The following is a 27215-nucleotide window of genomic DNA, read 5'->3' as shown; positions in this document are numbered from 1 at the left end:
TTAGCAACTGTTTTTAGGTTTTGAGCTGCAGTCCCTTGTAATAGTGGTTAAATTGATGCAGGTCAGTGAATTTGGGGTTTACAAGCTTTTAACTCCCCAGCTTTGTGAATACTGAATTTATGGAAAAGCTTAATTTTCTGTGTATCTCAGAAGGGATAAGTACAATTTAAAAAGAAAACAATACAAATTATTTTACATAAACTGGAGCAATTTGAAAACAGTGTAACGAGAGTTGAGTAAAAAAATGATTTCTCCCCATCGTCCTGGCATGTTCTGCTGTTACACTGACCTGCCATTGGTCATAATGGGTCCGACGTTGTAGGTACATCAAAGTTTAGTTTGCAACCACTATTTTCATGTTATTTGGAAAGTTTTGGATTTTAAAATCTTAACCCAAGTAAATATCAACAAGGTTTATCTATTTGGGAGTCACTTATGACTTCTGCCCCTCCAACAGTAATTTCTCTTTGCTACAAACATTTGCCAAGTTTACAGCAAATTTTGAAATTAAACTTTACCTACCTAATATCATAGTGAATGGGTGAGTCCTATGCTCCCCTAGGTTTGCCAAAGGTAGTCTTGATATAAATAATACATTCAAGTGAGATTTCAAGCAAGTGTATGGCTTGACCAATTTTGCATGTAGATTATAGTAGCTACATTATCTCAGGTTATTTATTCTTTAAACTTTCACCAATTTCCCCATTTTAAAAATAGTGAATTTTTATTAAAAATAGTTGGTAACATAAACCATGGCATTCAGCCTACATTTCATATGAGATTTATCTGCCTATGCAGAGATGTTACTTAACTTGAAGGCCTCTTTGTAGAAGAAGGATTTGTCTTACAACGTTTTGCGTCAGTAGTGCTGAAGTGCCGCTCTGTGGAACACTGCTTCTTATGCCCTTCCTGCCACAAAAACGATATTTGGTTTAACTCTTTCAGGAACTGGGGTCATTTCATCCCAAACACTGACCAAGGTTGTTTATAAACTCTTGGAAAAACATAACATAAATGAATCTTACTGCCAAGTGACAAGTTTCTTTTTATGTTTGGTTGTAAATTATTTCAGAAACCTCATTTTTGTTTAAAAAGCAGATTTGTATGAACAAAGTTGAGTGGACAAATTGAGTCTACTTAATATTAGAATGTTGAAAGGGCTTACTGGGTGTAGACGTTTCATACATCAAAAATCTAGCTTTTCAGGGCTGGGCACAGTGGCTCATGCCTTTCATCCCAATACTTCAGGAGGCTGAGACCGGCAGATCACTTGAGGTCGGGAGTTTGAGACCAGCCTGGCCAACATGGCAAAACCCCATGTCTACTAAAAATATAAACAAACAAACAACAACAACAAAACCGGCCAGACCTGGTGGCACACACCTGTAATCCCAGCTACTCAGGTGGCTGAGGCAGGGGAATCACTTGAACCTGGAGGCAGAGGTTGCAGTGAACCTTGACTACACCACTGGACTCCAGCGTTGGCAACAGAGTGAGATTCTGTTAAAAAAAGAAAGGAAAAAGAAAGAAAACAATATCTAGCTTTTCATCCTTGAGAGTACATTTCGTGCTTTTTGCTACTAAGTAGAAAGGAACTTCATGGTGTAATTCTGGACATTTCTGAGCTGTAAGAAAAAGGTACGGTGATGAAATGTTAAGTGCCATGCTTCAGATCTGAAGGTTGTGTAATAATTTTCATGCCTGCACTTGCACAGACGACTTCACCATTGGCTGCAGTTCTGATTTTAAGTTGATTTGCCGGTTTTCATGGTAAAGTTGACATTTATGTGCAGTTGTATTAAATAACAAAGAAATTTAGTAGATAAATGATCCCTTACTCCAAAGCAAAAAATCTCAAAAACTTCGACCTCCTCCATAAGAAAATTGTAGCAATTCCAAAATCATGCAGAAATGTCTAGAAATTATCAAATGTAAAATTTAACTCTGTATTCTAGAACACCTTATCAAAACAAAAAGATGTGTTACACAGTGGAAACTAAAGGAATTTTAAGATGAGAAACTATGGGGTATTGTTTTAATTCATGTCTGAATATTTGGACAAGATGAAAGTTTTCTGAGCATTGTGGATGGATTACTATGTTGAGAAATGCCTAACAATGATGCGTAAGGCAGAACAGTATTCTAGTAGGACGGTAGAACATTCCTGTTACTTTAAGGAGTTCCCCTCTATCTTTATAGTTAGTTCCTCCCTGTTACACCCAAGCCCTGGCTGCCACAGATCTGTGTTCTTTCCGTGTGGATTGGCCTTTTCCAGAATGTCATATGAATGGAATCATATAGTGGGTGGCCTCTTGAGTCAGGCTTCATGTACTTAGCACAGTGCATTTGAGAGTCATCCATGTCCTTGTTTGTGTCAGTAAAGTTAATTCCTTTTCATTTGTGAGTCGTTTTCCATTGTTTGGATATGATCATAGTTTTGTTTATCCACTCATCAGTTGAAGGGTATTTGGATTGTTTTCAGTTTTTGTCAACTATGATGAAAGCCTCCCTAAACACTCTCATAAAAGCTTTCATGTGAATGTATTTTCATTGCTTTTGAGTGAATACCTAGAAGTAGAGGATTGCTGGATCATATAGCAGACTGCATTTACCTTTGTAAGAAACTGCCAACTTCTCCAAAGTGGCTGTAGTATTGTGCTGGTATATATATATATTTCAGCTGGAATATATATATATTTTTTTTTTTTTTTTTTTTGAGGTGGAGTCTCGCTCTGTTGCCCAGGTTGGAGTGCAGTGGTGCAATTTTGACTCACTACAACCTCTGCCTCCTGAGTTCAAGCGATTCTCCTGCCTCGGCCTCCTGAGTAGCTGGGATTACAGGCACCCGCCACCATGCCTGGCTAATTTTTGTATTTTTAGTAGAGACAGGGTTTCACCATGTTGGCCAGGCTGGTCTCAAACTCCTGACCTAGGGTGATCCACCTGCCTCAGCCTCCCCAAGTGCTGGGATTACAGGCATGAGCCACTGCGCCTGGCCTGTTTTTAAAAATCAGATCTCTTTTTTGACTCCTATGTTTTTTATCATGGAAAGAGACAAATCACTTATATTTTCTTTTTCCGAGCAATACTGCTGTCTGTGGTGGAGCCAAAAGACTCCTCCTCTTTTCCATGTTCAGGTAGTTTATTCTTTGGGAGAGCACTGTAATCATGTGTCAATCGTATTTTAAAGTGACTTTATTATTTAATGTCAAGATGTACCCTTGATATGAAGTAGTTTTATTTAATAAAGCAGCTACAGATCAAGAGTACTTGGTCTAGAGGAACACGCTGACAAGTGGCGGCGCCTGCCTTCTTCTTGGGGCCAGTCTTCGTCTCAGAGCTGTCTAGCTTTCAGGTTTCTCTTCATTGCTTTCGGTCTCACCTAAGCCTCATGAATCCTCAGAAACCTGTTTCCTAGGTGCGCAGAGAATCATTGCATTTGTATGCATCTGTAATTTGTGCGCATTTGTAATCATCTCTGTGACTTTTTTTGTGCTAAAAGACCCTTTTTATTTTTGAAATGGTGGGGGGAGGGGTTCTCACTGTTTTGCCCCAGCTGGTCTCGAACTCCTGAGCTCTAGCAATTGTCTTGCCTTGGTCTCTTTATTAGCTGGGATTACAGATGCATGCCACTGCGCCTGGCTATTAGAAGATACACTTTTTAAAGAGGCGAAGGGGAGCAGAGTGGAATAGTGGTATTGTGACAGTTACCTGGAAAACTTCGAACTCCTCTTCCTAAATTTACCTCTTACAGAATGTCCTGTATTAGGTAGCCTGAGTTTCCTTCCCATGTAATACATACATGGTTATTATTATTGCCTTTAGCAGGTAAGGCTGTATTAAGCAGTTTATGTGAGAGAAGAAAGGGAGATGACGTGATTGGTGGGGAGCCAGTTTAGTTAAGATTCTTTGGACAAATAGGACTTTTGAGAAATCTGAAAAGAATTAAAAAAAAAAAAAGGTGTCTGTCTTCCCTAGAGTATTTTTTTCTTAGCTTCGAACTTATTAGTTTACCTAATAGATTCTTCAAAATAAGTTTCCAGAATTCATTTTAAGGTAAAAGATAAAACTATGTGGTTAAATTTCAGTATACCTAATCTTACATTCTTTGTTTCTTTTCTTGAATTGCCTTTCCATTCCAATTTGATAATCAAAATAGTACTATACTACTTAATTTGAACTTTGAAAGATTTTAAATACGCACTGTGATAAATGTCTTTGATTGTAACCACTATTTCAGTGTTTTGAAACCCCCATCTGTTTTGGTAGAAGTGTTTTAGGATAAGAAAGAATCTCTTCTGTTAGTTTTTTGACATTTGGACCCAAGTGACAGGGACGTTTGGACAGGGAACAGGGCAGCAGAAAGAAAACCAGTGACACACAATCAAGATGAGATGTATGCACAGCCATTTGCTGGCTGTAATAGAAGTTTAATTTGTTGTTCTAAAACTGTATTTGTTTTTCAAGCACCTTTTCATTCTCATCTAATCAATAAAGTCATCTTTGTTGCACCTTGTTTTCTTTGACACCATAGTTAACTTTTACATTCCTTTATCTTGGGGATGGTCACAGCCTGTGTGTCCACAGTATGTCTTCTACATAGTGACTTTGTAACAACTTTCATTTTGCTTTTCTAACATCAATGGTGGGATAGGACTGGGAGAGGGATTTAAGTATGATCAAATAGCACCTTAGCCACATTTTTATCTTTTAGTATTTTAGTGGATTTATCCAGATATTTTTTAAATGTAATATTTTCATTTTTATGAAATGTCAAAATTAGGAAAAGGGTTTATTTGTTGTCTTACATTTTTAGAGAATCTAAACTTACCAAGCTGTGGCATAATACATTGGCTTCATAAGCTTCGTGTGTGTGTGTGTGTGTGTGTGTGTGTGTGTGTGTGTGTGTGTAAATGGTTGGGTAAATTGGGAAGTATTGCTTCAAGAAGATGGCATTGAATTATGACCAAATTATATCACATAATGCAAAATAAATATTTAGAATATGACTAAATATTATCTCACTTTTTAAAAGTTTATTAACTACCACTTCCTTAGTGCTCAAATATTTTTAACAGTCCCTCACTGCCTGGACACCCATCATTTTTATTTTCCTTCATCAAACGTTTTAGAATTTAGGAATAAGTATACAAAGTTTTAAGAAGAAATAGTTATTAATTTGAATTATACAGAAAAATCAATCATGTAGAAATAACAATGTAATGAATAAGTATTAGTGTTTTCTAATTTAATAAGATATAGTTTACAGAAAGATCTAAAGGGAATGCATTGCTTTTATTGAAAATACGACCTGTTTTCAAAATGTTTGTTTAGAAATCTAGATGTTTTATATGTACACGTGTGTTACATTGGAAAGGACAAATGAAATAATGAATAGATAACTATATTTTGGTCTATATTGTTCATGATTCCATAGCCATGTTTTTTTGATAAACACTGGAAGTATGGAAATGATAAACTTTGATACATGTGATTTCCTTAGGCATAGCATTCTTAATGCCCCCAAATCTGCAAATAATGTCATCATGTAACTGACAGGGTTACACTATTCCACTCTCTCAAGAAAATTATTTATGGAAAAAGTATGGTACTGTGACCCACGTAAGCCTTCTGAGTGCCACTATTCTTTTGTAGAATTTGGGCCTGTCAGTGTCCTTTACAATCATGCCCTATAGCATAGGCAGATATTCTTACCATCCACTGCATTATGGTCAACCAACCTAAATTGGAAAGCTCAAAATTACTTTTTAAAATTGTTTGGAAGGACTATGAACTGTATATATTTTTATAAAATATTCACTGTAGTCTAACTGGAGTCATTTGTTGATATGATTCAAGTCTAAAAGTCATTACCTCTTAACTCAGGATGGATAGAAAAGATCTATCTTTGAGCAACATACATTCTCATTTTATTGCTATCAGTTTATAAGAACTAACCCTTTTTAAGGAATTTAAGGTCTACTGTTGGCTAGAGAGAAATGCATCAAATGCATATATATGTATTCAATATAGCAAAATTGGTTTTTGGTTTGATTTTTAGTAACAGTCATACGTAATGCAAGAGTGTATCACCAACCACATGGTACATATGACTTCTACTTACATAGTTATATTAGGTAGAGCATATTTTAAACCTTGTTATATCCCCACCTGTGTCATAATGAGCTGTGTCAAATTTGGGTTCATACACATATATTTTTATTGTTTTGTTATAGTCTTTAGCGCATTCATTCATATACATTTATTCAACAAATATTTAGTGAACTCATAATCTGTGTCTGGCACGCTTCTAGGTAAGAGACACACAACAGTGAATGAGCGAGCCTGCTCTTGTGAAGTTGACATTTCAGTAAAGGGAGAAAGATGATACACGAATGAATAAACAAGAACATCTCAGGTGATTATACAAAAGAAGGAGAGGGATTCTCTTGAGGAGTGATTGGTATGACAGGACTGGCCATAGGATGATCTGGTAGCACAGTAACTCAGGAGGAGGGAGCAGCCAGTGCAAAGGCCCTCAGGTGAACAGTGGCCATGTGGAGGAACAGAAGGCAAGCCAGTGCAGCGGGAACACTGTGAAGAGCAGCGGGTGGCAGGACCGAGGACCGGCAAGGCAAGCCGGAGCCGCGTGGTTTAGCTTCTTGTGGACCATGGTAAGCAAATCGGCTTAATTTTATGATCTTGGAAGACTTCGAAGGTTTCAAGGAGGGAGTGGAGATGGAAGAAGCACTTGGCTGCATGGATGCTTTCAGAACTTCCTTTAATGTCATGGTGTTCTTGCCTGGAACTCTGCCTGTAAATCCATGGTACCTAGGGTTCCTTTATTTAAAGTTGTACAGTGCATCAGTTAGCTTTTGTGGTAGTGCTCAGAACAGCCACCATTTATGTAGCTCACGGTTCTACAGTTTGACAGTTTGGGCCGGGCTCAGCCGGGTCGTTCTGGTTTGTACTGGGCTTGTTCCTTCTACTTCCGTCAGCCACTGACCAGCTAAGTGGCTCTGCCTCTCGGGCTCTTGGACTGACTGGCTGTTGGCTTGACTGGCTCTTAGCTACGGCAATGTGGTAACAGGACCATGTGTTACCAAGCTAGTCTAGGCTTGTTCATGTGGTGGTTGGTTGAGTTTCCAGAGAATGATTAGAATTGCCTCTTGAGTCCTAGACTTGGAAGTGGCATAGCATGATTGCTGCAGCAGCCATCTCTTGACCCAGGTAAGTCATAAATCCTGTCCAGAGTGAGGGATAAAGAATTAGACTCCACCTTGGATGGAAGAGGCTATAACACCACATTGCATAGTAGTGGCTGGTTTTGCACACTCAAGGTCTCTGTGTCTCTCAGTGATACCAAGAGTTCAAGATTGGTTCATACCAGGTGTCCTCATTGCTTTGTAAATCCTATGTGGAGGTGTCCTCACTGAGTTAGAGAACATAGTTGGAAATAAGGGTGTGACCATAGGGCTGACTGACTTTGTTTTAAATTTAACAGCCTTGGATAGAAAGACACACCAGCTATTCTAGTGCAGGAGATAATGTGAGCATATCACTTGTGGTGAAAAGTGTAATTATAATAACATCACACTGTCTTGAAATCGTGTCTTACAGTATTAAGTTTAACAAATGCTTTTTGATGGCATAGATGTGTTTTTCATTGTTACCAATATTTATTGGGTCCCTATATAGAGACAAGATTTTAGTTCATTTCCAATACATTCAGAGGACGGCCGCCGTACTCAGCAGCACGAGGCAGCCCTGTGTGTTCTTCCCATTGCCGGCCAACCGTGCACTGAGTGATTTCAGCAAGCCATGTCCTTGAGCTGTCATGTGGTCTGTCATGCTAATGAGGAGAACGAGGAGAATTAATAAGTAAAAGAGGAATGCTGGCAGTGGCTTATGGTTTTTTCTTTTTTTTTTTCTTAAGAGTTCTGCGTTTTTAATGGATTAAAATCCCAAAAAGTTAATAAAATAATAATAAATAAAAACATGGAACAACTTCTTTGCTTGATAAAATTAAGACTTTGGAACCCGAATGCTTCTCCTGCAGTTTAAATTATCATAAATCCTGGAACATAGTTTTGGAGAGCAGTTTATTTATTGGTGACTACTTTTCCTTAATGTAGGTAAAAGTATGATTAATGGAATAGGTTGTACTTGGTGTACTGGACTTGTTGGCCCAATCAAGGCAGATATAGCAAACATTGTAAGTAGAGTATTTTTATCCCCTGGATGCCAATATAGGCAAAAATTATTTTTTCCAAGGGCGTCTAAATTCTTGGTAATATCCTTGCAGATAAATGTTATTGTGACTGGAAATTCAATCAATTTCTTGTCAATTGTTACTAGCCTCCTCCCCTTGCCCTTATTCCCCTTTGGGTGGAACAGCTCACTTGAGTAATTTTGCCTTTCCCATCCTTGCCTTGGAATTGGAGGCAAAATCTATATCATTTTAATGTTTAATTATGGTAAAGATATGATATCTATAATCACTAGAAAAAATAATGGAATATTCTTCATCACAGTTATTCAAATGGAAAACTAAAATTGAGTCACCCCCTCCTCTTGTTATTTCACAATAAATTACAGTTTGATCAAATATTTAAATGTAAAAAAATAAAATCAAATATATTAAAAAAAAACAAATGAAATTTTTTTTTTTTTGAGATGGCGACTCACTCTGTTGCCCAGACTGGAGTGCAGTGGTGCGATCTCGCAGCAACCTCCACCTCCCTGGTTCTAGCAGTTCTCCTGCCTCAGCCTCAGCCTCCCAGGTAGCTGGGACTACCTGCATGCGCCACCACGCCCGGCTAATTTTTGTATCTTTAATAGAGACAGCGTTTCACCATGTTGGCCAGGCTGGTCTTGAACTCTTGACCTCAGGTGATCCTCCCACCTCAGCCTCCCAAAGTGCTAGGATTACAGCTGTAAGCCACCACGCCTGGCCCAAAATGAATATTTTTTAAAATACCGCAATGAGGAAGACATTTTCCAGCATGGCACAAACTCTAGAAACTTGGGGAAAACAAATGGATACATTTGAATATTTAAAATGTCAAATTTCTTGTTTTTGATTTCTTTACATTGAACACAGTTATGAGCATTTTTCCCGTGTTACAAAATATCTCTTAAAACCTGAATTTTTCATGAGTATTAATGCTCTGTCAGGTGAATATACCATCCTTTAACCATCTCCCATATTTGTACATTTTTTTCTAATGTTAAATAATGTAGTGCACATGCTTAATATATAAATGGTAGATCACAAACTATAACCTTAAGAGAGCTCTTTCTAGCGGCGTGATTGCTGGATAAATGGGCATGGGTATGTTTGAGGATGTTGATATGTAGTGGAAGACTGTTTTCTGGGCAGGCTGTTCTTAGCTGCTGGCCCACCGTAGATGTTGAAGAACCTAGGTGTACGCATAAACCTGGACCACTGTATTTTTAATTTTTGCCACCTTGAAAGATAAGATGTTTATTCACATTTCTATGATTATTAATTGACATGGAACAATAGATAATGTTATTGACTTTTTTTTTTAACTAATGTACTTTTAATTGAATAAGAAGCACATGTAGTTGGTGGGGAAAGTTCTTACGTTGATGTGTTTCTTCCATTTCTGTCCAAAAACGTTGTAAGTACATCAAGTATATGACTCACCCCCACCTTTTTTAAAGAAACTGATGGTAGCTTACTGTGCACGCCCTTTCCATTCTTCTTACTTAGACTATCCTGGAAATCTTTTCTTATCTGCACACGAATTTACCTCAATCTTTGTAATTGAAGCATAGTCTTCTATGTTCGGCTATACAGTAATTTACTATAAACTTAACTCCCTTGGCAATGAAAATTTCGTTATGTTCACTTTTCACTGTTACAAACAACTCCAGTAAACATCATTTTAAATCTTTATTTTTATACTTCAGGATCAGTGGAATTGTTGGGGTTAATACGTAATCGTATACATGTGCATTTTGATTGATACTACCAATTGTATTTTATTCCAGTATATATTTTCATCAGCAGTGCAAGGCTATGATTTGAATAATTACCCAAACCTGTGTAGATGTTGTAATTATCACGATGTTTAATCTTTAGTACAATATGACTTTATTTGTATTCCTTTAGTTATGAGTACGGTTCGTTACACATTGTTATAAATGGACATTATTTCTCACTTTAGTTCCTCTTTTTGTGACACAGTGATACTGATTTTAGAACTATCTGAGAAAAATAAATTGCAGCATAGTTTTGGCATTGCTTTATTTTAATGATAATGCTGCTAGAATTAGTATACTCTTTTCAATGAGTGCTTTACATTATGAACATAAAAAGGACTTTGAAAGTGAAAGAGAAAGGAAAGTACAGCCAGTTTTACTTCCAAATTCATGAATTCTCGTTTTCCCAATTTTCTTACTGGAATGATTGGAAATTAAGGTGATTTGTGTTATTTTTGGTGGAGGTGGGGCGTAGGGTAATTGGGAAAGAGATGTCAATTGAAGGTTTTTGTGCTTTAGGAGAGTGAGGACTGTAAATGGCTTAGCTGCTGCTGAACTTTACAGATTGAACTTTCACAAAGCTCTTAGAGGTTCTCTACAAATGGAATCCTTTTAGGCACTTGTGTTATAAAATGTTGATTGTAACATTTGAAATAAGTATGAGTTAATGGAAAGGGCCTTGTCTTTGGCTTTAGGAAGTTTCTACTTTGTTATCTTAAACCTGCCCCTTCACACCTCTGTACTTCAGGAACCCTTAAAAAGTTCTCTCTCCCATTGAAGTGAAGCATGGGTCTCGTCAGAGTATTCAAATTTGTCTCTGCATTTGTTACCGCATCTGTGCGGAGGAGGAGAACGTTGGCTATTATGTCCTGATTTTACATTGGATTAAACCTGTGACTTTTTTTCTTACTGCTAATTTTAAGTCTCCCCACATCAAAGTTTAAAAAGAAAAATGGCACCATGAATAATCTTATCTTTTCATTTCTGAATTAGAACTTATTTTTGACTGTGTAATGGGTACTTAAATACATTTCACTCAGATATTTATACCTAAGCTAAACTCATCACTTTGATTTTCTTATGACGTTAAGCACAAAACATTGCACTTAATAAATATCTGGAAAGTGTGTATTATGAATGAGTGATGGTTTTTTTTGAGATTAGAGCAGATAAATGCAGATTATAGGCAAAGAATTAATATTTTAACATCAATGCTGTATCTTCCCAGTACAGTATCCAGTCTTTTCCATTGAGAATTTACCAGAGTTTTTCAGTTGTATGTTCTTGTTTTAATCGGATTAACACAGATCTACTTCTAGTTTATGAATAAGAATGATAGGTGATTTTGGCTTATGAAATATAGTTATTGACTTTTTTGTTGTTGTTGTTCTAATTTATGACAAAAGGAACAAAAAAAGCTTAGCTGATTTCGGCCGGTAACTTTTATGACTACTACCTGGAAATCAAGTGTGAAAGTTGAAATACTCCTTTGCTCCCACTAGAGGGGGATTCCTTCCAACTTAGGTAAAAATGCTCTTTAAACCCAATGTGAAAACCTTGTATGACATTGATATTCCCTTTGTATTAAATTGAGGATAATCTCATGTTTTTAAAATCAGCTGATTTTCTGTAGTTGCTGATATTAAAATCTTACAGAAATAGAGGATGTAAAGGCTACTTGAACTAGGGTACATATGTATTTAAACAACAGTGCTTTTGAACAAAACAAATACTTTTGTAGAGTTGCTATAATTAAATTTGTTTAAAGGTATATTAAGAGTTTCAAAACAACTCCGCCCGCCCTGCTGGAGATAGAATCTGGGGTGAAGGGTGCCCTGGTGAGATCTGGCTCCCTCCTCCCACCCCCAAGGTCTGTCTGTCTGCTGAAATAGCCACAGGGAGAGTTCTAAATTTTCACACGAAAGCTTTGATTTGCTCTCACCTCAAGTTGTCAAATATATTAAAGCCTTATCTTTAAATAGAGCTCTATTTGCTATTGAATTTTCTTGTTACATTGACTTATTATAATATGATAAAATATGCAGAACTCACACTCTGAAGATTTTTTTTTTTGCAAAGTTAAACTGTAATATATTTTAAAAATAATTCTATGTGTGTTAAAAATAGCACATCAGGGTGAGGTATGCAGATATGATCTATATGTGTACTTCACAAGCAAATATCATATGATGTTCACAATATTTAAGATTCAGCAAATTTCCTGTTCGCACCTTTCCTTTAAAGTCTCCAATGTTGATTAGAGGTTTTAATTTTAAAAATAGTTGAGGTTAGTAATCTAGCATTGTGAAAGTCAGGGCTTGAGAAATTCAAACATGTAATCTTTTTTCCTTTCCTTAAATGAAAAGTAGATAATAAGGCCTTGTTTCTAAACCTAACAGCGTTGAAAATTAAACTGTAAACAGAAATGCTGTCGGTGAAACTTAAAATGATTTTTTGTGCTTTAATTGATCCAACATTTCAGTCTTTAGCCTAAAATCATATTTGGTATCAGCAACATATGGTTTTCTATGAAAATGAGGCTGCTCATCTCCATCCTTAATGGTAGTATCTTTCTTTTGCTTTCTGCACCAGCCTCTGCCAGTGCCAGGGGATGGTCAGTGAGCCTGGCTTTCAGTGAAGCAGTTGGAGAAGACAATTTGCTTCCTTGTTTCTTTTTTTTGAGCCTTTTACTTTCATACTGGATGAAAGTCTTATTGTCATGGTCTTCCTTTCCATATTTTCTTTCCGCAAGGGAAGAATCCAATTTTGTTTTATAGCAGGATATACTAGATAGGCCTATATGCCTTCTACTTAAACACCTGCCACATGCGCCTAATTTTAAAAGGTTTAAAGCTGACAGCGAAGCCTGTTGCAGTCCGATACTGCCCGCCCACCCAGTCTTCCTCTTTAAAAATACTCAGATGCGTTCTGTTGCCTTCTTTCCTTGTTCTTTTGCATCGTGTATTGGTACTTTACAATAGTCAAAGTTAAAAGCTTTACACACCACACTGAATAATTTTGTTTAAAAAACAGTAATTATCAATACACGTCTTGTTCCTCGCAGGTGTTTAAAATTCATGTTAATGAGCTCTGTCTTCTAATGCATGAGACTGACAGGCAGTCTTGAAGTTTTGCCATCATTTCACAACTTGTTGCTTAGACTCTGCCTGCCTTTTCCAGAGTATTGCTTTCAGGAGCTCTTGCTCTGCAACATTCCAGAGACCCAGCGCTGCCCACTCTGATCTGAGCAGGACAAGAATCTACTGGTAGCACATATGCATAGTGAGGTTGCTGTACAAAGGGCAGCTTCCCCTCACTGTCTGTCAGTAAAAGATCAAAAGGCATATGCAACATGTGTTTGAGGTGAGAAGAATGATTCTACTCACTTCCTGGATTGTTTTTGAGGAACTTCAACCAGTACGTCCACATGATGGCAGATGGATTCGTTTGATAGGAGCTCCCGCCGTCTTATAAAACTGAAACCCAGACGGTGACTGGGATTTCAACCCAACTCTCGAAGATACTCACAGATCTCTCTCTCTTGACAACTGACATACATTGAATGCCAGTTTTCTCAGAACTCTCAATTCTTGGCCATGCCTGTGTCTGGTTTCTGTGGCTAGACTCAAAGAGGTTTTTGATAGTTGCCTAAATTATGTTTTTCCTTATGGTTTCAGGTTGAAGTCTTGGCCTCGGAGGATACAGCCTTTGGACTCAAGGTGTGTAGTCTGATGTAGTTCCTTGTGGAGGTTTTGTCAGTTCCTCCTAGGTGGATTTGAAGGCTCAACAAGAGAGGACTTACTTTTTTTTTAATCAAAGTACTGAGGTTTAAAAATCTTCACAAGTTTAAGATTTATCTTCTTGTGATTAAGATTAGACTGTGGCAGTGTTTTCGTTACCTTCTTTGTTGTGGAGAATATGAGAAACAGTACAGGAAAATAAGAGTTTCGTTTAGTAGTAATTCACTTTTAAATTTCAATTCAGCATAGCACAAGATTTACTTAAATTTTGCCCCACTTTAGGGGCACTGAATTGTAAGATGTTATCAGAGTGCTGTATTTAGTTCAGAGCTCCAGTGTTATTCATTGATTTATTAAACATCCCTGCTTCAGACAGAACCCCTACAGTCCAGTTACAACCAGATTGAAAACCCAGCTCCTTCCCGTGAGGACCTCATGACCAGTTGACAGATCTAAGCCTATAAGCAGATAAATCATCCCACAGGGTGGCTGTATCCATGCAAGAAACATGCCAGAGGCTGCGAGTCAGGTGGAGTGGAGAGTGGCAAGGCTTTCTAGGAGGTGGATCCCTGGGCTGAGTTTTGAGGGCTTGGGTTATATTGAGGCAAGAAAGGAGGGCAGGAGAAATGAGAGCTATTTTCAGGTAGAACAGCCACCATAAAAAATATCAGAGGAAGCTAAAAGTAGTTAAGTTCTGCCCGTGTAGCAAGATCTGAGACTGGACAGGTTAAAGATAATTTTCTCCTGTAGAAAATGGTAAACTATTAAAAGATTTTAAGCCAGGTAGTGGTCAGATTTGCAATTTAGACAGATGACTTTGCCCACTTTTTGGAGGATGGATTAAACCAGAGACCAGTCAAAAGCAGTTGAATAGACCCGGTAAAAGCAAACACAGGCCTGAGCTGGCATAGTAGAAGCAGTGTCAGAGGGAAGAGGACTGCGACCTCAGTATGCAGGGTCTGGTGCCTGCTGGGGTGTGCAGAGTAGGAAAAGACAGGAGCCCAAGATGAGTCCAGGGACTGTATGGTGTCACTCTGAGAGAGAGAACACAGAGGAAGAATTACAGATTTTTAAAAATTACAATCTTCCAGACCTGAATTGTCGATCAGATTACTTACCTTTTGTACATATTTGCTGATAATTTTTAAATTTGTCAAATTTTGAGTAAATTGGGAGACATTTGCCTTTTGTACATATTTGTTGATGCTTTTTAAATTTGTTAAATTTTGAGTAAATTGGGAGACACTTATTAGAGAACTCTGATTTCATTTTCATATAGAGGTGTAGAAGTATAGGGTAGGTGCCATCAGTTACTTTGGAAGTCAGTTTGGGAGAATAGGAAGGTTGGTAGAAACTGTTACAGAACACCAGGTATTGGTGACGACCCTCACGTGACTCTTCCATGTGTTACATCTTTGGCTTGAAACCAAATTGGATTATTTATGTATTTTTTCTTTTTACCATTTTTCATCCTATGTGCTTGACATTTTAAAAGCCCAGTCTACCAGTTGTGCAGTAATGACAGGTAAGATGACCCTGTAATACTACCAAAAGCAAAATTTCTGAGGGTACAAATATAGCAAGATTTTACTTCCTTAAATATAAAGAAAATTAAATTAATACTTTACAAATACTTGATAAAACGCAAGTTTAGAACCCTAATACATTTTTTATGTTTCTGTATTTGCCAAAAATTACTAAAAGAAATTATTAATTCTAAATAGAACCTAACTCAGTGTTATTTACAGTATTTAACATGTGGTTGTCTTGTGAATTTTTCAGTTTTTATTTAATGCCCAGCATGCATGTGGAATAGTCATTGCATTTTTAATAAACCTGTAGGGTCAGTTCTTATGAGCTCATTTTCATAATCCTTCATACTTACTGAATATGCAGCAATATTATAGAAGATTAGTGTAGCCAGCAGCCCTCATAGTCCGTCCTGCTGTGTGAAGGCTCCGCGTTTGTTCTGTGGCCAACCTAACAGATTCCTTTTGTAGCTTTAACTTTTTTTTTTGAGACTGGGTCTCACTCTGTTGCCCAGGCTAGAGTGCAGCGGCATGATCATGGCTCATCACAGCCCCAACCTCCCAGGCTCAAGCAGTGCTCCCGCCGGCCATGTGCCAGCATGCCTGGCTAATTTTTTATAAAAATTTGGGTCTAACTATGTTGCCCAGGCTGGTCTTGAACTCCTCGCCTCAAGTGATCCCTGGTCTTGGACTCCCAAAGAGTAGTGTTGGGATTACAGGTGTTAGCCACGGCTTCTGATCTCATAGCATTAAATTTAATATGTTGAAACAACAGTGAAAATTTTTTTCAACAATCCAGTGACTTTCACAATAAGAGATGCTTTTAGCTTTTGCTGATCTATACCAAAGTGTTTATACATCTAATTAAAAATGGGAAATTTGACATTTTACTGCTTCATTATCTGGAATTCGGTAATTTTTGAATTCCAAAAATTACCTTATTTCTTTTTCTTTTTTCTTTTTTCTTTTTTTTTTGAGACGGAGTCTCGCTTTGTCACCAGGCTGGAGTGCAGTGGCATGATCTCAGCTCACTGCAACCTCCACCTTCCGGGTTCATGCAATTCTCCTGCCTCAGCCTCCTGAGTAGCTGGGACTACAGGCGTGTGCCACTACGCCCACCTAATTTTTGAATTCTTAGTAGAGACGGGGTTTCACCATGTTGGCCAGGATAGTCTCCATCTCTTGACCTCGTGATCCGCCCGCTTCAGCCTCCCAAAGTGCTGGGATCACAGGCGTGAGCCACTGTGCCCGGCCAAAATTACCTTATTTCATGAAGGTCTAGGTATTCAGCATTGGTCAGGTTTTTAAACGCATTCACAGTTGGTGTTTCTTCCTGTTTTTATAAGCACTGGGAAAGGTAACTCAAGTGTCTGAGTCACTGCGGTAACACATGCTACCCTCTTGGCACGTGCACAGAGCACTTCTGAGCCTACTGGATGGAGTGTGGGTCCCATGTGTGTCGCCGCTCCTTTTAGTGATGGTCTTTAATGAGCCTTTATCTTTCTGTACTTTTTTTCTACTACTTCTTTATACTTGTATGTTTTGCCTTCTCTTAAGCAGAATTAAATTTACAAGCTTAATATTGACTTAGCACAAATTTGTCAGTCTTACTGGAAAATGAGTGTACACGTTGGGACCCAGCAGTGCAAACGACTTATTTTTGTATGTGCGTGTAGTGAAACTACAACCCAGGGAAACCAGTGTGTGGTCCTGCAAAACTGTCATGACTATTAGGGTTGATTCAAGAGTAACTTTTTCATCTAGTCAAATGGCAAGTATCTGTGTTCTCCTACTTCTTACATCTTAATTTTGTACAAATAGAGATTCATTGTTTTGTTAGGCTTATCTCATTTAAAGGTAACTTAGAATTTGAAATGCTGAAACTGTTTCACAGTATAGTAAACAAGCACTTCCACTGTTTTCCAGTGGTGTTAGTTTTTTTCCACTGAATTTAAGTAACTTTTATTTTTTTGAGTTTGTTTCTATACAGGTATAATTAAGATAATTATTTTAAAATTATATCTATTTATAATGGAACAAGAATTTCAGGTGAATAGAAGTGCTTCAAAATAAAAAATGAGTGAATATATGCCTTTATTGGTAAAGTTCTGCAAACTGTAGACCACTATTCTTATTTTCAGCTTTGATCATGATTTGAATATATTATAAAGCTTATAATTCTATAGAAAAATAAATCAGAAGTCCCAGCAGCCACCAACATGGGTTGGTTCTTTTTATAGTATCACTGTGCCTTGTATATCATTAATGAACTAACTAAAGCTGCTGGTGGTAATGGGATGATATATCAGCTAAGCATTTATATGTGTACATATGTGATTATATTACTAAACAAAGGGAAAAGACTAAAACATTGACTTGTTGCTTATGGATTCTACATATAGTAGTATAGAAAATTATAGTAAGGGGTGTAAACAAGAAAGGAGTATGTAAATTAGCCTGAGGTCATTAAAAAACCATGTAAACATAACTTATTAATAAACTTCTTAATAAATTTCTTAAGAAATCTTATTAATCTAATAAGTTACTTCAAAATTTCATGACTGTGAATGTTCTTCGTCTTTTGATTCGGTAGCTAAGTCCAGAATTAGAGAAAAGCACGTTTTTATTTAATCCACTCTCATATGAGATGTGGACACTGTTGTTATCCCTAGTATTAGGTGAGGAAACAGAAACTCAGAGTTTAGAACTTGCTCAAGTTCACACAACCGATCAATAACAGAACTGGGATTTGCATCAACAAGGTCAGCCCCAGCACCTTGTCTGTTTTCTGAATGTCCTGAGAACTGATGGAACTGATAGGGGGTACCCTGTACCTGCCTCTCACTCTTTACTCCCCATCTTCTTAGCCACCGTCACCTCTGCCCCACTCAACTCCTCTTACTAAGGTCCCTAATGACACACCCAAATCTAGCAGAGCAGTCCACTGCTTGCCGTGTGCCTGCCTCCTTGCGCGTTTGACCTAATGGACTTCTTCCTTGGCACACAATCTTCCTGTGGCTTCCTCAGCAGTGTTTTGTTGATTCGCCTCCTACAGGTCTGGCCTGGATTTCTCAGACTCATCTTCCTCTTCACAGACAGGCAGTAATGCATTTGTTCAGGGCTTCATCCTAGATTCTCCTCTCTGCTACATATGTTACTAACACCCCACGTTACATCTTCCCCTCCTCCTCCAGGGTGTATTCTTAAATATCCTGCCGAATGAGTGAATTATGCATAAAGCTATGACAAAGATGAAAACATATATCTCTTGTTCAATACAGTGTATTTCCTGGGGTAAATTCTTAGTGCTTGCCTATTTGACAATAACGTAATTTGGTTATTAAAATAATTTTTAAAGACTTTTCCCTTTGAAAGATGGAGGGACAGAAATATGTATTACCAGTTTATTCATTTGCTATACCTGTCTTCCAGTTCTAAATGGACATCAGAATCCAGAAAATCAAAAACATTTTGATAGGGTGTTTTGGCTGGCATGTTCTTTGGGAGAAGAAAACTCTGAATTTTATGACTCTTAATAATATTATTTGATATAAACTATTAAAAATACACGTGGAGAGGTCAGTTGAAAATGAATTACAAGGATAATCAAGGGGAAGCATATTGTATTGCTCTCAAAAAGAATGAGAAAAAGAAAAACGATGCAATTTACGCTATCATCGGGCCCCACAAGATCACAGGAGCTCTCCACTCCTTTTCTCTTGAGACAGAGTCTCACTGTGTCACCCAGGCTGGAGTACAGTAGCGTGATCTCTGCTCATTGCAGCCTCCACCTTCCAGGTTCAAGTGATTCTCCTGCCTCAGCCTCCCGAGTAGCTGGGATTACAGGCCTATGCCACGACGCCCAGCTAAGTTTTTTGTATTTTTAGTAGAGATGGGTTTTTACCATGTTGGCCAGGCTGGTCTCGAACTCCTGACCTCAAGTGATCTGCCCGCCTCAGCCTCCCCAAATGCTGGGATTACAGGCATGAGCCACCGCACTAAGGCTACACTTAACTTTAATCCTCTTTGCTGATAATTTTTAATATTTGTTTTAGGCACCTAAAATTTATTACTATAAAAGAGAAAGGCCTAAGCTAAAGTATCTGAACATAAGATGTTAAAGTAAGTCCTAGACTTGTATTACTTTTTACCTGTATTTTGGTTGATTAGATATCTTAGAGAAAAATAACATCAGCGTTCAAACTGGTCTTCCAACCCCTAACTAACATAGTCCCTTAAATATCCCATGCCCTTTGCTGCCCTTTGCTCCCCTCCAGCCTAATCTCCACCTTGCCTTTCCCCTAAAATGCTTACTCTTCCTCTTTCTGCATTTCAAAATCCTGCTTTCCCTCCAGGCTCCATTCTAACCTCTATCTTCTATGATTTGTCTCAGCATTGGAGCCTTCTGGTGCCATCCTCAGAGCTCAACAGTTCTCATTGCCTTTAGGACTCATTTGGAATTTCTCAGCTACCAACTTGTTTTTGTGTTCTTTTGTATTTGGGAGACAGCGTGATATGGCCTAGCCCAATTCCGTTATGTGGCATTTTTCCCCCGTAATATGGTAAGCTTAGAAAATCCATTTTTTTTCATCTTTTTATATCCATATTGACTTTCACATGGTAAACAGTGAATACGTACTGATGATTATCTAAGAGTTTTACTGATAGTGTTAACAATTATCATTGCTAAGAGCATAAAATGTGTGATATTAACATGTCCCTACTGTGTTCTTCTCTATTCTGGGATTTCCTTGCCGATTCTCCAGTTATCTGGGCTAATATGTGAGCTTGGCTTTTCCTATTTAAGCTCTGTAATGCCCACCTGAAGGAAGACATATTCATTGTTAATGTTTGTTGGCTATTGAGTGCGTATGGCTGGCATCAAAAACTAGTTGGTTCCTTTTAACCTGGCTTATCTTAAATATGTTCATTAATCAAGTTCTGCAGTTATATTCATTCATATCATTCTACTTCTTTTCACTGCTTTCCATTCAAACAAATATCTATGGGATATACATGTTATTTGTCAAGTACTAGGGATGCAGTGGTAAGAATAGTAAGTCCTTGCTTCTACAAATCTTACATTCTAGACACAACTTTTGGAATGATCTGATGTCAGGGAAAAATCCAAGAAGAGATGCAAACTTTGGATATAATTGTATGCTTTTCTGTTGTTTAATTGTCTTAATTGAATCTATTTATTGTATTCTACAAAATGGAATGTCATTCTAGTTTGACTTAAGGAAATTGAAGGATTAGTCACCCGTAAATATAATTTCAAATAGAATAAAAGTGGAAAAATTTATTTTGTCATTTTAAAATAAGGTATTTTCAATTGTGGAAAATACATAGCCTGGGAATCATATTTGGCAGGGACTTAAATCAATTTGAGCTGCTTTCTGTCTTTTGACATCTGATCATTATGAAAATATCTATATTTCACTTCCCTCATATAAAAACAAAATGATGCAGTCTATAACTATAGAATTTATCATACTGGCTAAGGAGGAAACAGAAAAAAATACAATGGCAGCCCATGTCTGAATGGGTCTCCTGCCTCAATAACCAAATAATGACCCTTGGGAAAAAGCGGGAGGTTCACTTGTAGCTTCTTTTTCTAATCCGCCTAACTTAGAGGGCTCCCGTTTGAATTGTGTTAAAAGTCCATTTGTTTTTAGTCATTTCTGACTCTGTGTCTTTTGTTACATTTTTCCAGCTTTAATCATTTCTCATTGCTCATTTTGGTTCTGTGGAGGTGTGCTATCCAGTGTGGCAGTCACTAGCCATGTGTGGCTAGTTAAAGTATTTAAAGCTAAATCAAATTCAAATAGCATTTCTTCAGTTGCACTGGCCACATCTCAACAATTACATGTTGCTGGTAGCTGCCACACTGCCATAGTGCATAGAGAGAGCCGTCCATCTTAACAATGAGTTCTGTTGCCTGAGCTGGTCTAGAAAATACAGCTTCCAAGTATGTAGATGACACAGACAGCTTTTAGCTTAACACATTTCACAATTAGAACAGTCATTAAAAAAATTGATTTAAAAACTAGGGATTTGAAAAGATAGGAGAAAACAGAAGGAATTTGCTGTTTGGGTAAAGTGCTATAAAGCAGAGGGGATGTTCTGCTTAGGAAAGAAATACAAACTATTATAAAGTTGACAAGTTTCATCAGATTTTGAGAATAGAAAAGTTTTAAACGGGGTCATGAAATTTGGCATCCTTCTAGAGTGACATTTGTAATGGGTCATTAATTCGTTGATTTGCCTAAGATGTGTCCCCAGGCTACCAATATATTATTTTGGATTTAGAATGTTTAGTTTTGCATTGTAAGATTCTACCCAATAAAATAGTTCTTTCTTTTATGAGTGTAACCACATGAAAACATATACTAATCTTCTGTTGAAAAACATTTAGCGTATATATTTTTTGTCAAGGTGCATTAACTCTGGTTCTTCTCTACTCTTTGCGTCTTCTTAGCAGGACGTGTTTTTTTTTTTTTTTTTTTGGAGACAGTCTCTCGCTCTGGAGTACAGTGGCGCGATCGATCTTGGCTCACTGCAAGCTCCACCCTTAGTGGGACATGTTTTCTAGTGAATTTACTTGGCTAACTCTCTGAGTGAGGGTGACTTTAACTTAGGTGGAAGTATATTTAAGATAACCAATGTCATTGAAACAAAACTAGCAAACAGTTTTTTTGAACTCATAATCTTATGAACTCATATTACTTTTCATAATATGATTTATTTTTACATTTTAATCTTTTTTATTTAATTAAAATCTATCAAAACCTTTAGAACAGTAGAGGACCAAGTTTATTCCATACTGTTTCAATATTGACTCGAAATTAAAATTATAGAATACATATTGTTAAAGCAAAAAATTTACTATTTCCTCTAAAAGAAAGATTCAAGGGGGTGTGGGGAGAGGAATCTGCAGTGTTTCTCTAGGACCTCAAGGGTCTCAAGTTCTCCCGGATGTGGGAATCCAGGAATCCATATTGAGCTCTTCTCTTCTTTTGTTAGAAAATTTCCCAGCCTCTGCTTCTGCCATCTGCTGGTAGTTCAAACAGTTACATGTTTAGGTTTAAAACAAATTTGCTTTATTTTTATTTAGAAACGATTTTGGGGAAGTACTCTATGTATATTTACTGTAATATTTTGATGCAGTTTTCTTTGTTAGGTTTAATTATCTTTTGAAGGGATATTTTAGCTTTTTTTTTCAATTCTGTCTTTAGAGGAATACACAAGTCTAAAACTCAGAAGAGACAGAAGACTATGAGGCCAAAGCATATGCGGTGAAGAGGCAGGGTAGAGCCCTGTTAATGAAAGGCCTTGAGTGGCCAATGAGGAGTTACTTGAGAGCTGTTAGGGGTCTCACCTGATGTCTGGCTTTGGATTCAATATGGAATAAGAATTTTTTCCTGCCATTTTCCAATTAAGACTACTTGACTGGGAGTTGAACACACCCATATTCTACTGTAAGTCCCATTGTAAGGTTGGAGAATTGATTTCTAGGCATCATTAAATTTCTTTCCAGCCCTAAAATTCTGCAGGTCCTTAATGCTAACAGGCCTCCTGTATTCATCCCAAGTGCAACTGTTTTACCATTTATTATTCTTCCATTTCTTCCTGCCGATGTTTCGTAGACTAAGGTATTCTCGTTGTCTTGAGAAAAATAGAATTTTGTCGTCGTGTTGTTGTCCACAAACAAATCCTTTCATTAAGTGAAGCCAGGCAAAAATTTTTAAAAGAAAGATAAAATACAGGATTTTTATTTTCTGCCACCTTTAATCTTCTTTCCTAATTTCCTTTAGAGCTGCCTTGGCCAGTTATTTTTCATCATTTTCTCAAAGAGAAAATGTAACCTAAATTTTTCCATTTTCTTTTTTTCACAATGAAGAAAGCTGAGGGAGGGAAAGTGACTTATTTTAGTCACTGTCTAGTGGTAAAGCTCAACTAGAAGTTGCTGCTTCCCAGGCCTGTGTACTTCATTAAAAAATTCCAGCAATGTCTGTGTCGTTGTTGTTTTTAAATCAGTCCTCTCAAGTTTAGGAACTCTATATTAGGTTACATCTTACAGAATTGACATTTCACAGCTCAAAAAATGGTGTAATGTTGGCAATTTCATATGGTTCAACCCAATGTACTAGGACTCTAATATCATTTTCGATCAACTTTCAATAGTGAAAACAAGCTGGGCGCGGTGGCTCAAGCCTGTAATCCCAGCACTTTGGGAGGCCGAGACGGGCGGATCACGAGGTCAGGAGATTGAGACCATCCTGGGTAACACGGTGAAACCCCATCTCTACTAAAAAAAATACAAAAAACTAGCCGGGCGAGGTGGCAGGTGCCTGTAGTCCCAGCTACTCGGGAGGCTGAGGCAGGAGAATGGCGTAAACCCAGGAGGCGGAGCTTGCAGTGAGCTGAGATCCGGCCACTGTACTCCAGCCTGGGTGACAGAGCGAGACTCCGTCTCAAAAAAAAAAAAAAGTGAAAACAGTATTTTTCTTTAAAAGTAGTTTATTCCAATTGGAATGGGTGTGAGCACACTCTGTGAAGTATTAGGTGATTGCAAGATGTTTGTAGAGGATGTGAGAGTACCCAGTAGGCCACAGAGCCCAGCAAAGAAGGTGTGATGTCTCCAGAATATGTTTTGGCATTATATGCAAAATCAGAAGTAGTGTATTATGATCAAGGGAGTTCTTAGTGTAGTAGGAACTCCATTTCTTCTGGAGCAAGTATTCTGTCAGGTGATGGTAGATGACAGAGTGTTTAGATAGATTCATTGACAGCAATGGCGGCTGTCCCAAGATCTACTAAGTCCACTGTGCAGAAATGTTTGCCCTGCCCTAGTGGTGAAGATATGGTTAGTGGAGGGGACCATAATTTAGTATAGTTCATGCCTGCCTTTGTCAGATTCTGTTCATTTTTGTAAAAACGTATTAGGAATTAAACATGGCCTCACGTGCTATGTGTCTGAAAAGTGGTCTTTCAAGAGAGCAAGGAGTTATGCTGGAAGCAAGCTTATTTACTTGTATAATTTGGAGTTTGATTGACTCCCTTTTTCTCTGGGGACATTATTTTGGCACTAGTTTTTGAGGACTTAATTTTCTAGTAATAATAAAAATGCGTATATTCTCTTATCCCCACCCTCAAACACCTGTTCGTTTGGGACATGCACATATAATTAGAGGCATGTTTCGGGGCTTGCCTGTAAAATTCCTTTGCATACAGTTACTGTGATCATATTAATAATCATCAAGCTGCTTGAAATTTTGTTGGGAAGAAGCAAAGAAAATATCCCAGGGAAGATGGGGGTGATTTTGATTGCGTGTGTTTTAGGTTGTCTGCACTGCCAAATTTTAAAGCAGATTCTGTTTCTTCAGATGGTGAAAGCCCTCCTCCTTTCCTCCTCCTGCCTTAAATTTGGCTTCTTCCCAAGCCATGTCAATTTTTGCAAGTCAGTTGAGAATGTCAACGTGGCTGGTGTTGAAAGAGCCAATATGTTGGAAGATGCTTAAAGCCAAGTAGAACATTTATGTGAATTAAAGAATATATCAGGGATGATTTTTAAAAATCAGATTTAGATTAAGAAACCTGTTGAATTAATACTTGCATAACAGATGTATCACTGATAAATACTTGTAAAAGATATTCCCAAATAAGCAATAAAAGTACCATTTTACAACCGAAGTAATGCATCCTGTGGGTCCATTTGCAAAGATATGCCAACAGAAATGCATGCAGAGCTCTGGAAGTGATAATGCAAATAAAACATTTCACATTATAACTTAAAATAACAAGTTTGGAAGCAAGAAAAAGTCTGGGAGACTATTTGTTTTGTCTAAATTCTGCTTTTACTCTGGTCTTTTAACAGTTGGCTTTTGATAATGTATTATTGCCTTAGTGTGTTCCTATGTATTGAAGGAATACATTGTCTGACAGAATTGTGGTTGACAATATTACAAGTTCTAAATAATAAGAGTAATAAATATCATGTCTTGTTTGCTTTGTTGTCATAGTCGCCTGTTCTCATGCTTTCCTGAATTCGGCTGGTGTCTTGATTACAATGGAATCACTGAGCAGAGAGTTTTGCCGTGTGTAATGTATTCGTTTGTGCACGGCCACAGCAGAGCATCCATGCAGCCCGCAGTGGCTCTGTGTTCCAGTGTGCCAGGTCACCAAGACTCGCTGCCTTGAGGCCAGGCGCAGTGGCTCACGCCTGTAATCCCAATACTTTGGGAGACCGAGGCAGGCAGATCACTTGAGGTCAGGAGTTCAAGACCAGCCTAGCCAACATGGTAAAGCCCCATCTCTACTAAAAATACAAAAATCAGCCAGGCGTGGTGGTGGGCGGCTGTCATCCCAGCTACTCAGGAGGCTGAGGCACAAGAATCGCTTGAACCAGGCTGTGGAGGTTGCAGTGAGCTGAGATCATGCTGCTGCACTTCAGCCTGGGTGACAGAGCAAGACTCAGTCTGGAGAAAAAAAAGACTTGCTGCCTTGATTTGCTGCTCACTTTGCCCAGCAAGGCCACTCTGCCTGGGCTGATTCTAGACCCTGGCCAAGGTGGGGTGAAGCCTTCCCTCTCTCTGGCCAGAGTGCTCCTCAGGTGTGACCTTCCTTTGGTAGCTGGGCAGGTTTCTGCTTGCAGTAGGTGTGGCCTTAGATGACCATGTGAAAAGGAGGGGTCAGTGTGAGAAACAGGAGAGAAGTACGGAAGGGGAGAAGTATGGAAGAGAAAAGAAGGGGAGGGGCAGGACTGGCCCTTGAAATTGGCATAGAGGAAGTTAAGTCCTACAGGAGATTTCTTTTGTTTTCCCCTAGCTACACATGGCAGTTTAAAGCATTTAATTGGCTATTTCTTAAGAAGCCATGTATATTTTTATTTTTATAAGAAATGTCTCTTAACCTCCCTTCACTCTTCCACAAATTAAATTTTCCTTTCAGAATATTTTTTGTTTTGTATCTCATTGAGGAAGAGGGGGTGTGAAGAACAGAACAGCAAATGAATACATATTATTTATAATGAGAATTGGATATAGGCTTAGATTGCCTCTTACACATTAAATATCATGGTAAAGTCAATAAAATTTTAAGAAGTATTCTAAAATTAATTTCAAACAAATTTTTGAAACATTTCTAGAATTTCTTTTTAAATCTTCACATTACATATTAAAGCTTCTCACATTGTATTCCTATTTTTGTCTTATTTAAGTTTTAATCTCCTTATAAAAGGATAAGTGTCTTTTCTTCAATCATCTTAATGTGTTAACCTGCACTTCATATCATCATGATTTTCACACATGTACTGAATGCTGCTGCAGTCCAAGAGTAACAATGCCATGGCCTCCAAGGAGTAAGGGCCCCCTGGACCATCCGCCCCAGCATAAGAAAGAGAGACACTCTCAGTTGTGGGGTGTCCCTGCCCAATTCAGCCCCCACCTCACTGAGGCTCTTCCACCCCTAGTTTCCATCCCAGATGCCCAGAAGGGTGGGAGGGGCCAAAGGAACTCCACCTTGTATATCAGAAATAAAGCCCCCTGGACCCAGTCCCCCCACAAGGAAGAACAACAGATAACTCAATTTAAAAAATGTTACTTGTGGCCGGGTACAGTGACTCACTCCTATAATCCCAGCACTTTGGGAGGCCGAGGTGGGTGGATCATGAGGTCAGGAGTTTCCTGAGACCAGCCTAACCAACATGGTGAAACCCTGTCTCTACTAAAAATACAAAAATTAGCCGGGCATGGTGGTGCGCGCCTGTAATCGCAGCTACTCAGGAGGCTGAGGCAGGAGAATTGCTTGAACCCGGGAGGCAGAGGTTGCAGTGAGCAGAGATCACGCCACTGCACTCCAGCCTGGGCAACAGAGCGAGACTCTTATCTCAAAAATAAAAAGTTACTTGTGATAAGTGAATAATTTGGGAAGA

The 27215-nt window shown here is 38.1% G+C and overlaps 1 protein-coding gene across 9 annotated transcripts in view; it reads left to right on the top strand.

Annotated features, from left to right (window-relative positions):
- Positions 1–27215, top strand: part of ARID1B (AT-rich interaction domain 1B) — a 440449-nt gene that overhangs the window by 247998 nt on the left and 165236 nt on the right. For 6 of the 9 annotated variants that reach the window (XM_073022307.1, XM_073022310.1, XM_073022311.1 and 3 more), the window contains exon 5: positions 13689–13730. The exons of the other annotated variants lie outside the window; for them this stretch is intronic. In XM_073022307.1, coding sequence (XP_072878408.1) covers positions 13689–13730 — 42 coding nt within the window. The remainder of the gene's footprint in view (positions 1–13688; positions 13731–27215) is intronic. 9 annotated transcript variants of the gene reach the window in all.

The sequence above is a fragment of the Chlorocebus sabaeus genome, chromosome 13 (genome assembly GCF_047675955.1).
Source record: "Chlorocebus sabaeus isolate Y175 chromosome 13, mChlSab1.0.hap1, whole genome shotgun sequence".
Lineage (NCBI taxonomy): Eukaryota > Metazoa > Chordata > Mammalia > Primates > Cercopithecidae > Chlorocebus > Chlorocebus sabaeus.
This window is presented reverse-complemented; position numbering and strand designations above follow the sequence as displayed.